General features: G+C 73.3%; 1 protein-coding gene across 1 annotated transcript; it reads right to left on the bottom strand.

Annotated features, from left to right (window-relative positions):
• Window positions 1-7,572: 7,572 nt before the first annotated feature.
• Window positions 7,573-11,159, bottom strand: TLX2 (T cell leukemia homeobox 2; the record flags this gene model as incomplete). The annotated part of the gene is made up of 3 exons (XM_080344018.1): window positions 7,573-7,789; window positions 8,256-8,493; window positions 10,763-11,159. 3 exons carry the CDS (start codon window positions 11,157-11,159, stop codon window positions 7,573-7,575), a joined length of 852 nt encoding a protein of 283 aa, XP_080200144.1.
• Window positions 11,160-12,761: the final 1,602 nt, after the last annotated feature.

The raw sequence follows: 12,761 nt of genomic DNA, 5'->3' as shown, positions 1-12,761 counted from the left end.
CCCCCAGGGTCTGGCCTGCAGGGGGGTGAGGGCTCCCCGGCGCTGCTCTGCACCCCAGCCTCCGCTCTCCGGGGGTTTCTGAACACGAGGCGGCCCTGGCGTCCCGCGCCCGGTTCTGGGTACGGCCGAGGGCAGCCCTGCCCTTTGGACGGGGCTTCCCCCGTGGCCGCCCCTCTTCTGCAGAAGCGGAGGGGAAGCTGCGGCCGGCGCCGGGGCGGGCGCCAGCCCGGGCGTGCAGCGGTCCCTGCGCCTCCCCGGGACGGGACAGGGCACGGCGACCCCCGGGGCACAGCGTACCCTCCCTGCCCTCCTCGGGGTCCCCTGCAGCGAGTCGCACGCTGCCGGCACCATGGCACAGGCTGCCATCTCGGCAGATGCGCCGCCGTGTCCTCCTTCCCGTCTGCTCCTTCCCGTCCCCTCCTTCCCTCCCACGCCCACGCGTGGGGCTCTGCTGTTCCTGGGAAGGGGCCCGGAGACCCCGCCGCCCGGTCCCCACTGCAGAACCTCGAAGGTCGAGCAGAAAGGTGAGGGCTGGGCCTCCCCGCAGCCCCCGCTTCCCCTTTGCTTTCTAGGAACTGCAGAAAGTACGTGAGCGGGAGCAGCGAGCGCCACTTGCGCCTCCCACCCTGCCCAGCCTGGGCCGCCCGTCCTGGGGATCCTGTCCTGGACCGCCTGTCCTGGAGACCCCGTCCTGGGGGTCTGTCCTGGGGACCCTGTCCTGGGGATCCTGTCCTGGGGACCCTGTCCTGGGGACCCTGTCTTGGGGATCCTGTCCTGGGGAGCCCATCCTGGGGAGCCTGTCCTGGGTACCCTGTCCTGGGGAGCCCGTCCTGGGGGGGCTGTGCTGGGGGCTGCCCGGTGCCTGGTATGGGTGCAGAAGCTGGGCTATGCTTACCAGGATGGCAAAGGGAAGGCCGGTGGCTGTGGCTGCCTGTACCCCCATGTCCCTGTCCAGCATGCCGGGGGACAAGCACCCAGAGCAGCCGTGTGGCCTGGGAGGGGGAGAAGGGGCAGGACAGCGGGTGTCGGGGGGATGCGGCACCCCAAGCCTCCTTGGGGACCCGCTCCCCGGACCCACGGCAGCCCGAGGGCTGGGGCCAAGCACCGCGCCCCTGGGACAGGCGCTGCCAGAGCCGGTGGTCCCGTCCCCGCGGTGGGGGCAGCGGGTGCTTCTGCGGCACACGGTGACGTGCAGACCCGCAGCCGGGATCGCTCGAGGGTGCTGGGAGCACCCGGGGTTCTGTCACTGAGCCGGTGCCAGCGCTGCCCCTTCGCCCAGCAGCTCCCAGCACGGGGCCCGTCCGCACTGCCCCGGCCATGCCCTCGGTTGCAGCGTCACAGAGTGTCCTGGGTTGGAGGGACCCACAGGATCACGGAGTCCAGCTCCTGTCCCCACAGGACACCCCACAGGTCACCCCGTGTGTCTGAGGACGGTGTCCAGTCTCTTCTTGAACACTGTCAGGTTGGGGCCGTGACACCTCCCTGGGAGCCTGTTCAGTGTCCAGCACCTCTGGGGGAAGAGCCCTGGAAGAGGGGGGTATCAGGGCAGGACAGCAGGTCCTGGTGCCCCCCAGCCCCCCCAGCCGGGGAAGTACGGGCGGTGAGTCCCCCAGGCTGGGTGGGGGTCGGCGCTGAGTGCGGTCCCTGCTCGCAGCCCCAGCCGCACAGCTCTCTCCTCTTCTGAGAACTGTGATGCTGCTGTGGTTTGGCTTCACCTTGGGGCAGCCCCGCAGGGTCCCGCTCTGCTATATACCCGGCCCAGCCTGGCCGAGCCCCCGGAGCAGCGCGCACCGCGGCGGAGAGGTAGGCACGGCTGGGGTCCCGCACCACGGCACCGGGGATCCCTGGGGCACTGCAGCCCCTACCCACGGGGACCCAGCGGGGTGGCAGTGGGAAGGGTCGGGGTGCCATGTTGGGGTGTCACATCAGCTCCCCCCACCGCTCCCCCTCCTGCCTGACCCTGCTGCTGCCCCAGGGCCGAGGGCTCTGCCCTTACTGGTCCTGCTGGTGCACGCAGCTTGGCGGCTCCCGTCCTTGGCGGTACCACTAGAACCCCCGGCACGGGGCTGCCCTTGCCCCTCCTTCCCCCGCAGATGCTGGTGCTGGTGGGGCTGGTGCTGTGCCTTGTGTCTGCAGGTGCCCTGACCACCTTCCCCCCAAAGTGTGAGTCCTGCCCGCCTGGGCGCTGTGGGGGCCTCGGGGGGCGATGCCCCAGGGGTGGGGGCTGTGGGACCTGCACAGCAGCAGGAGGGAGCACCCGCACCCCTCTGATATGGGGCGACGTGAGCCCGGGTTGGGGCTGCACTCCTGGGGGGGGGTTAGAGGACAGGCAGGGGACGGGGACGTGGGGTGAGGGAGCAGGGGGTGGGCAGGGTGTGGATGTCCGTGGGGTGATGGCAAAGGTGGTGAGGAGCAGGGCTGTGGACCGTGGGTCAGGATGGATGCGGTGGGTCAGGATGGATGTGGTGGGGTTGGGCTGCCCACCCCACAGCCCGTCTGACCCCAGACTCCGCCTGTGATCTCCAGTTCAGGTGGGGAAACTGAACGGGGACGTGGTGGTGAGATGCAACACGTCGGTGCAGCGCGTGAGCTGGACGCAGAATGGGGACCCCGAGCCCATGGCCGAGGTGGTGGCCGAGGGCCAGACCCTCACCATCCTCGGCCTGGACCTGCCGGCTGCCGGCAACTACAGCTGCTGGGCTGGCCCTGTCCTGCTGGACAGCACCTACGTGGTGGTCAGCGGCACCGGTACGCGGAGGGGGCGTGGAGGGGGCACGGCCAGGCAGGGGAAGCGAGGGTGACGGGGGTGCAGGGGAAGCGGGGGGTGACAGGGGTCCAGGGGAAGCGGGGGTGACGGAGGGGCGGGGGAAGCGGGGGTGACGGGGGTGCGGGGGCAGGCTGGGGGGTGACGGGGCTGCAGGGGCAGGCTGGGGACCGGGAGGTGCTCGTGCAGCTGCGGATGTTGGTGCCCAGCCCGCGGGGCTGTGGGGACGCGCCGGGCAGGCTGTGCGGGGCTGGGGGGAGCGCAGGTGTGGGGCAGCCACGCCTGTGCCGTACGGGGAGGGGGCACCTCTCCCGGCCCCGTGCAGCCCCCCGAGCCGTGAACCCCCCCAGGCAAGGAGAGGATGAACGTGTCCTGCCAGGCTGAGTCCTACCGCGGCTCCTTCCGCTGCTCCTGGACGGGACCCCACTCCGCCATCTTCCGCGCCCGCCTCACGCGCAGGTGGGTGCCCCAGGGACCCCCCCCCCGGCCCGTGAGCACCCAGCCCTCACGCCCGCCTCCCCCCGCAGCGACGGCTCCTTGGGGCAGTGGGTGCCGGCAGCCGGGCGCTGGGGCCGGTTCAGCGCCAGCCTGGCCGATCCATCCTTCTGCCCCTTCGCCGAGGAGCTGCGCCCCATGGAGCTGCAGCTGGAGGGGCTCTCGGACACCTCCTACCTCAACTTCTCCTTCCACTTCTTCGTCCGCGACATCGGTGAGCTCAGCCCGGCGGCATCGGGGCCCGGGGCGGGCACTGGGGGTCCTGTGGGAGGGTCGGACCCGGCTGGGCAGCGCCGCCCCGTGCTGACCCCGCCGTGCCCGCAGTGCGGCCGGACCCGCCGCGGGCGCTGACCGTGCAGCGGCGGGGGGAGCAGCTCCACCTCACCTGGGCGCCCCCCGCCTCCTGGCCGCTCCCCAAGTCCTACTTCGCTCTGCTCTACCGGCTGCAGTATGAGCTCCGCAACGGCACCCAGGTAACCGCGGGACGCCTGAGCCCCGGCCCCGCGCACGCCGCCCCGGCCCAGCCTGGGCTCTTCCCGCTGCCGCGGGGGCCACTGGGAACAGGGACTCACCGGGGGCTGAGCAATGGCCCCCCCCCCACTTCACGCTGCTCCCCTTGGGGTGCCGCATGGCCAGCCCTGGCTGTCACCTCTGCGCCCCGCTCCAGCGCCGCCCGCACCCAGCAGCCTCACTGCCCGAGCCGGGGAGCTCCCCGTGTCCGCCAACCCTGAGCCCCGGCGCTGAGCTCCGCTCCCGCCCTGTCCCCCATCCCCACAGCCGCACCCCCCGCAGCCTCGGTGCCTCCTGCCCCCCAAGGCTGTGACCTGCCCCGCTTGCAGGTCGACAGGTACGTGGAGGGCACGGAGGAGCTGCAGCTGCAGGGGCGGGTGCAGCGGGTGCGCATCAGCTGCCAGGACCCCTACGCCAACCCCGCCTGGAGCCCCTGGAGCAGCTGGCAGGACGTCGGCGCGGCTCGGCAGCCCCGGCTCCGAGCGCGGTGACCTCGCACACGGACACCCCTTTTCCCCGCGCACCATCCCCACCCGCTGCACCCCTGCGTGCGCAGGGACGCTGTGTCCATGGCCCCCCGGGGCTGGGGCTACAGCACCGCATCCCCCAGGTGCAGCTGCCTTGGGCACCCGACACCAACCTTCCCCTGCACGGTTTGGAATGGATTGTTAACCATTAAAGAGCTGGGCTTGGCGTTACCACAGCCTCAGTCACTTTTTGTGTGGGGTGGGGGGTGCTGGCCCCTTGGTCCCCGCATTCTGGCCAGGCACCCGCAGGCAGGTCTGCTCCCTGCCCTCCTGCTCAAGGTGCCCAAATGGTGCCGGTCCCACAGAGTCACAGGCTTGTGTGGGTCCCCGCTGCCCCACAGCTCCCCGATGGGCCCCCTCCCTGCCAGCGGGGGCTGCTGGGCTCAGCCTCCAGGGTCTTCACACGCGGCTGAGAACACACGCGTGACACACGCACACACGCACACACGCCCCAGCCTGGGTGGGTGTCCCCACAGCCCTGCCCAACTGCCCACCGTGGTACACAGGCACCCCGGACCCCCTGTTCCTCATCACCCCCCAGCTCTGCCTCCTCCAGTGTGGCTGCAGCGGGGCATCATCCCCAGTCCCCACCAAGCGGACATGCCCTGGGGGCCACTCCCCCTCCCCACATCCCAGGGTGCAAGATCCCTGCCTGACCCCAGGAACATCTGTCCTAGGACAGGACACAGACATGGAGGGGGCGGCCAGGGACCACCCACCAGCACTGGGGGGGCACAGTCCCCTACACCACATGTGCCCCACTCGGCATCCCCATGGGGTGCCCAGCCCGGGGGCGAGGGGCTGCAGCCAGGTGGGAGGGAGCCCAGGCCCCCAGCCGAGCAGCCCCCCCACCACAGACGGGCCGGCTCTGGGTAATGCCATGGGGCTTTATTGAGGTGCTTCCGCATAGGCTGGGGCTGGGAGCCCAGCCTCGCTGCTGCTCCGGAGAGGCTGGTGAGAGTGTGCGGCCCCACGGGCGCTGCCCCCCTGGGGGGCTGGGGTCTCCCGGGGCCGGGGTCTGGGGAGCCCAGGAGTCCAGGGAGCCCATGGCACAGGGGACAGAAGGACCGGGGCTCCAGGGCGCCAGAGGGGCCGGGGGCCCCTCGGCCTGGGCGTCTGGGGGTGGAGGTCCCGAGGCGCGGGCAAGGGGGACTCAGGGGACGCCGAGGCGCAGAGTCCGGGCTCTGGGGGCGCGGGGTCCCGCGGGGGCCGGGGGTCCCGTCACGGCGGGGCCAGGCAGCCCAGGCGCAGCTCCTCGCCCTCCAGCATCTCCCTGCAAGAGACAGGCCCGGGCTGAGCCCCGCGCCCCGCCCGCCCCGCCGCCCCCCCCGCGTACCGGTACGCGGCGATCTCCGCCTCCAGCGCCATCCGCAGCCGCAGCAGCGCCGGGTACTCCCGCAGGCACCGGGCCATCTCCGCCTCCGCCGCGCCGATCTCCCGCTCCAGCTCCGCCACCCGCTCCTGCCGCCGTCCGTCAGCACCGCCCGGGACCCCGGCCCGAGCCCTGCCCCGCACGGGCACCCGGAGCCCCCCAGCCCCGGCCCGGCCCCCGAAGCCCCCTCCCCAGCCCCATCCCGACCCCCTGCCGCACCTGAACCCCCCTCCCCAGCCCCATTCCGACCCTGGCCCAGCACGGACCCCCGGCCCACCCGAACCCCGCTCTGCAAATCCTGCCTGACCCCCGTCCCGCAACGCCACCGGGACCCTCCTCCTCAGCCCCGTCCTGACTCCCTTCCTCCCGCTCCCCAGCCCCCGGGCATCCGAGCCCCGCACCACGCCCCCCCGGCGCCTGGGCTGCCCCTCCAACCCCCAGTCTCCGCGCCCTCCGTCAGCCCAGCCACCTGCCCTTTCCCAGGCCGCCCGGCGCCCCGCACCTGGTACTTGGCGAGCTCCCCGCTGCGCCGGTCCCGCAGCCCCTGCAGCTGCCGGTGCAGCGCGCCCACGGCCCCGCGCAGCGCCTCCACCTCGGCCGCGCGGGCGCGGAGCAGCCGCCGGTACCCGGCAGCCTCGGCCCGGGGCGCGCAGCACCGCCTCGCCGCCCCGCCGGCAGCGGGGCCAGCCCTCGGCCGCGCTCATCCCGCCGCTTCTGCGGCCGCGCCGCCGCGGTTCCGCCCCCGGTAAAACGGGGCCGCGTCACGGAACCGCAGCCAATCCCGCTGCCGGGGCACCGGCACGGGCCGCCCGCCTCCCGCCCGGCCCAACGCGGGGGCGGCAGAGGCTCCGGGACAGCGCCGGGGTGGGGGTCAAGGTCAAGTTTAGGGTCCCACTGACCAGGCACCACATTGGCGAAGCGGGGGGGATGACGGGGCTGGGGGGCAGCTGAGAGGGGAACAAGGCAGGGGTGGGGACCCCCGGCCGTGGCTGGGGACACTCAGGACGTCACCAGGGAAGAAGCGATATTTGCTGGAGAAGAGGGGTGTTCCAGCCCCAGCGCACCCCTCTGCTTCCCCACAAGTGTCCTGTGGGTCACGTCAGATTGAGGTTCAGTCTGACCCCGGTGGCGCAGGGGGAAGTGAGGGGGGTCCCTGAAGCCAGAGACTGGGAGTTGTGGGCACAAGGGCAGTCCCATTTGGGGGGGCTGGTGCAATCCGAGTCTGTCACGGGGTGCTGTGGGGGCACGTCCAGGCCCAGGGCTGCAGGGAGCCAGAACACCGGGGGGTGAGGGGCCAGGAGTGCGCAGGAGCCTGGCCCACGGGGCGGGTGAGCCCAGTCCGTCAGTCTGTCCCACTGCTGGAGGGTGGGGGCTGTAGGTTCCTCATCCAGCCCAGGGGCTGCAGCTGGGACCCAGAGCTGGCGAACTCCAGCCAGGACAAGGCAAGCGCGTGTGGGTGGTGCAGAGCCCGCAGCAGCCGTCACTGCGGGCGGGGGCTCCGGGTAGAGGCTGCCGGCGGGTGGGCAGCGGGTCCTGAGCTGGGACCACCCAAGGAGCTGCCCCCAGCATGGGGGGCCCTGGGGCCCGGTCTGGCACAGCAGGGCGTGGGGTCCAGCTCTGGGCTCCCCAGAGGGTCCGGCGAGGGGCTGCCCGCGGCGGTGACGCAGGCAGGGCCCAGGCAGGGTCGACAGAGCTTTGGAGTCCAACCAGGGGCACATCTGCCCACCTGGAGCTGCAGGGTGGCCATGGGCCCGGGGGGACAGTAAAGGGGGCCCGGGGAGGCCATCCCACGGTGGGGAGGGGGCTGCCGATGGGGGCAGCTCCTGGGCAGCAGCCCGAGGTGCTGGGCTCAGACCCCGCCGTGCTCCCGCCGCCCACCGGCGTGTCCATGGCCCCCGGGGACCTCACACCACGGAGGCCACCCCTGAGACGGATGTCACCTTGTTGTCCTCAGCCCAGGGCTGCAGGTTCTGCAGGGCATAGAGGGAGGAGTTGTGCATGCAGAGCGGGTCCTGGGGCAGCGGCTGGCTCAGGCTCTTCTGGAAAGCCTCCTGCTGCAGGTGCAGCATCAGGCGGTTGGCCTGCTGGCGCTCGGCCTCGCGCTCCTCTGCCGTCTGCCTCCTGCCAGGAACACAGCCCGTCCAGCGCTGCCCCTCCGGCTGCCGGCACCGCTGGGCGCCGGCCCGGCACCGCCCCAGAGCCTCCACCCGCCAACCGCCCCTCCTCCGGCACCACCGCGCCTCATCCAGCCGGGAACGGGGGATGCCGTGGGGACGGGCGCAGGGGATGCTGTGGGGACGGGCACAGCAGGATGCCACAGGGACGGGCACAGCAGGATGCCACGGGGACGGGCACAGCAGGATGCCGTGGGGACAGGCACGGGGGATGCCATAGGGACGGGCACAGGGGATGCCGTGGGGACAGGCACGGGGGATGCCATAGGGACGGGCACAGGGGATGCCGTGGGGACGGGCGCCAGCCCAGCCTCTCCCGGGGGCCGCAGCCACGGGGCGCGGTGGCTGCTGGAGGGGGCAGCGGGTCAGAGCTGTGGGGGCTGCGGCAGCCGCTCCAGGCCCAGTTCCGTTACCTCCACTTGGTGCGGCGGTTCTGGAACCAGGTCTTGACCTGGGCGTCCGTCATTTTGAGGGCCTTGGCCAGGGTGGCCCGCTCGGCCGAGGCCAGGTACTTCTGCCGGTGGAAGCGCTTCTCCAGCTCGCAGATCTGCACCCGGCTGAAGGAGGTCCGCGGCTTCTTCCGCTTGGGCGGCGTGCGGTTCTGGTAGGGGTGCCCGATCCGCCGGGTCGCCGCGAAGGGCGACAGCGCGGCTGCGGGCAGAGGAAGGGTGAGGGGCTGCTCGGGGAGCCGTGGGGGACAGGGACACCCTGTCACCGCTGCTCCGCAGGCGGGGGCCGGGCAGGGTCCCTGCTGAACACAAGGCCTGCGCGGACGCTCGGGGCCGTGGGGACAGCAAGCTCCAGGAAGGCCACCAGCACTGCCTGGCAGACAGGAGGAGACCCTGAGTCACCCCGCCTGCTCCCAGAGCCCAGAGGCACACGGGCAGCTCAAGACAAGGCCAGTCCTAAGCCCACGGCCACAGCCCAACTGCTCCCCTGGCCCGGTGGCTACGGGCTGGGGCCAGCGGGGCGGCCAGCAGCACAAACTCACCCTTCCCTGCATGCTGAGCCCTGTCACACCCCCAGAGGAGCCTCTGTGGCTCTGCAGTGACTTCCCAGCCCTCCTGGAGAAGCCATCAGGAGGCAGCCGGCATCTCCTTCCATGTGCCGGCAGTGGCCAGTCTGGCCACCGCCAGCTACCGGGGGCTGGGAACGGGCTGTCCCCGCGGGGCCGGGATGAGCCAGGGACAGCGAGTCCGGTGTGCCGCATGCAGTCATGGACACAGCCAGAGCCACCGGGAGTGTCGGGGCAGCAAGGCGGAACAGACAAAGGCAAGAGCTCCGTGGGGTGCAGCACCCAGTTGCTGCTCCCACGACACCCACAGCCAAGCCACAGTCCTGCAGCACCACGGCCCTCGTCAGTGCCAGCGCCAGCACCGCATGGGCAGGGCTGCTCATGGGGCCGCAGTGGGGCCACGGGGACATGGGCAGACCCCACAGCAGCCCCAGGGACACCCTGGTGCCCAGCAGACCCTCCCCATGAGGCTGGACGCCCCTCCCGCCAGCACCGCAGGCAGCGCGGGCAGGGAGCCAGGCTGCCCGCCGGCGTGGGCGGACGCGGTTGACGCAGGTGGAGCCGCGCAGTCGGGGGACAGAGGCCCCCGCGCCTCCTCCTCATGCGGGGCGGCCCCTCGCTGACAACAGATGCCGACAGCCCACAGACCACCCCAAGGCCAACGGTGCTGAGTGATGGCCATGCTGGGAGACCCCGTACCGGGGAGGGGCCGCCTCGTCCACCACCACTGGCGCCAGGCAGGAGACGGGGACGTCACCCGCCACCCTATGAGGGACAGTGCTTCGTCACCACCGCGATGGCGGGGTGGGCCGGGAGGCGAACCCGGCTCTGCTGGTGTCCAGGCTGAGCCCCCGCAGCCCCCACACCCCACATGGCCCCAGTGTCCCCACAGCCAGCGCTCAGCCCCCAGCCCCGTGTGGCCCCAGCCTTGTCCCCACATGGAGCCACACACTGCGGACGTGGCAGTGCCGCCATCTTGGGAAGCAGCCGAGCTAAGCTGAGCCAGGCCAGAGCTCCCCGGCACCCGCCCGGCACACCGCCCCCACACCAGCATCCCAACCGCAGCACCCCGCACCTTCTCCTCCAGGGTGCAGCAATCGACATCCCCACCCCAGCACTGGGTGCTCCAGCCCCCACTGCGAGCACTCAGCCGCTGGCCCCGCTGGCAGCACCGGGACCCTGCACCACCTCCCTGACACCTGCACCACCAGCTGTCCTCCCCAGCCCCAGCCCCAGCACAGCATCTCCCACAGCACCCACGCCCCATGCCTGTCCAGGCACAGTGGGTCTCTGAGTCCATCCCCAGGCACCGCACAGCCGGGCCCCACAGACACCCACAGCACCTGCCCCATCCCCACGGCCACACGCGACAGGGGTACCTGCTCCCCGTGCCCAGTCCTGCACGCAGATGGGTTTTGACCCACAACCCCACTGTGGGTCCCTGCACCCGCTCCCGACACAGCCACGGGTGGGATGGAGCCGCTGCCCTCGGGCCAAGGAAGGGACCGGACATGGCGCAGAGTCCGAGGCCAGAGCACGGCGGGACCGCTCGGGCACCGCTTGGAGCCGGACCCCGGCCCGCCCCCTGCCCGGAGCCGCCGGGAGGCAGAGCGGCACCGCGGCGGAGCTGCCGGTGGCCGCGCCAGCCCCGAGCTGCTCCCGGCGGGCCCCGACGGCGGCCGCGTCCCGCGGCGGCGAGAGCCCGGCCCGGCGGGACCCGGAGGAGCGGGGCGGGGGCGGCCGCGGGCGAGGACCCGCGCTGCGGGAACCGGCGGAGCGCACGGTGCCCGGCCAACCTCGCCCGGTTCCCGCGGGTGACGCGGCCCCGCTTGGCGCCCGCCGCGCCGCACCGACGGAACCAGCAGAGCCGCCGGTAACGGTCGGTAGCCGTCCCGCCGCGCTCACCTGAGAGCCGGTCCTTGGCGATGCGGCGCGTCGTCTCCATCCAGGGGAAGGTGAGCCCCGAGAGCCCGGGCACCGGCGGCGGCGGGGCGGGCGGCGCGGCGGGCGCGGGCCGGTGCGCCGGGACGCGGATGACCCCGGCGGGCGGCGCGGCGGGCGCGGGGGTCACGTTGACGCTCACGTTCATGCTCATGTTGAGGTTGTAGGAGCCGAGGGAGCAGGCGGGGCCGTACCCGCCGCCGTAGAGCCCGTAGTCGGGCTCCCCCGCCGCCCGGGCCGGTCCCGCGCCGCCGCCCGCGGGCTCGGGGCCGCCGAGGATCTGGTCGATGCCGAAGCTGATGGGCTCGTGGGGCGGGGGGCCTTGGCCGCCGCCCTCCCGCGCCAGCGCCGCCGCCTCCATCGCCCGGCCGCGCTCAGAGCCGGCGGGGCGCGGACATGGCCGGGGGGCGGCGGGGGGCGGCGGCGGGCGGCAGCGGGCGGCCCCGCGCGGGGGCGAGAGCGGGGGTGGCTGGTTCGGGGCGCCCGCTGCGGGCCCGGCGGGGCCGGGGCTGGGGCCGGGGCTGGAGCCGGGGCTGGAGCCGGGGCAGCGGCCGGGTCCGGGGCATGGCCCGCGGCTGCTGGCGGCCCCGGCGCGGGAGCGCGGGTGCGCGGCGGGTCCCGGCGGCGCGCGCTTTTCTGCCCCGCTCCATCTGTACCTGCCAAAATCCCGACCGCCCGCGCCCTGATTGGCGGCCGTGCCCCGTGATTGACAGCCCCGCGCCCTCGGGGGCGGAGGCTCGCGCATCCCGGGGCCACACCCCGCCACCGGCCCCCCCCTGCCGTGGCACCGAGCCCCCGGCCCGCCGCCCGCCGGGGCTCTCGCACCTGCTCCAGCCCTGCCCGTCGGGCCCAGAGCTTACGGCGCCCCGGCCGGCCCCGGGACGCCCCCGGACCCGTCGCGCTCCGGTCCGGTTCCCCGCCGCCGGGGAAGCCGCCTGACGTTCTCCGGTGCGCAGCAACGAAGGGGCGGCGCGGGGGCCACCGAAGCCCCCGCGATACCGGTGCCTCTCCGCGCCCCGGGGGCGTCGGGGCACACAGCGCGGAAGGGCCGGGACCGCCGCTTGGCCGCCCGAGGCGGAGCCGCGGCCTCCCGTCCTCGCGGGACACAGGGCTGCGCCCGCCGGGGCACATGGAGCAGTCCCGGTCCGGGCGCCGTTAGCCCGTTCGTGCATCCCGGGACGCAGGGACCCGCACCGCGCCCACCGCTCTCGAGTCGCGCAGGCTTCGTTCCGCCGACCCGCTGCTGTCCGGGCGCACCGAGTCCGGTCCCACCGAGCCCGTCCACCGCGGAGCGACCGGACCTCTCGGTCCCTGGCGCCGCCGCTCCCGGGACACGGACCCGGCGTTTGCCCTGACCCGCCGCTCCCAGACGTCCCGCGGTTCCCCCGAGCTACCGGTCCCGGAGCACGGACTAATCCGCCCCTCTCGGTAGCAGGGACCCGCGCTCCCGGGGACACACGTTTAGCTTCCCCCGACCCGCCGTTCCCGGGGCACGGACCCATCCGCCCTGCCGGGTGGTTCGAGTCCCGCTTCTCCAAACCCTCCGTTCCCGGTGGATGGACCCCGGTTACCAGGAACCCGCCATTCCCGGGACACCGACCCCAGTTACGCCGACCTTCCGTTCCCGGGCCATGGATCACGTTTCCCTCGGACCCGCCGTTCCCGGTAGCACGGACCCCATTTTCCACGGACCCGCCGTTCTGTGATCATAGATCGCAGTTCCCCCGTCCCACCGTTCCCGAGTCACGGACTCTGGTTCCCGCGGACCCGCCGTTCCCGGTAGCGCGGACCCGCTGTTCCTATTAATCAGCTATTCGCGGGACACGGACCCTGGTCCCTCCGACCCGCCGTTCCCGGGCACGGAGCCTAGACTGGCCCGTCGGGACGCTCGTACCTGGCTCGCAAAAGCGGGGCCGGCTGCAGCCCCACCGGGTGCCCGTGTGCGGGGTGCGACGATTCCGCC

The sequence above is a fragment of the Nesoenas mayeri genome (assembly GCF_963082525.1).
Source record: "Nesoenas mayeri genome assembly, chromosome: 4".
Lineage (NCBI taxonomy): Eukaryota > Metazoa > Chordata > Aves > Columbiformes > Columbidae > Nesoenas > Nesoenas mayeri.
This window is presented reverse-complemented; position numbering and strand designations above follow the sequence as displayed.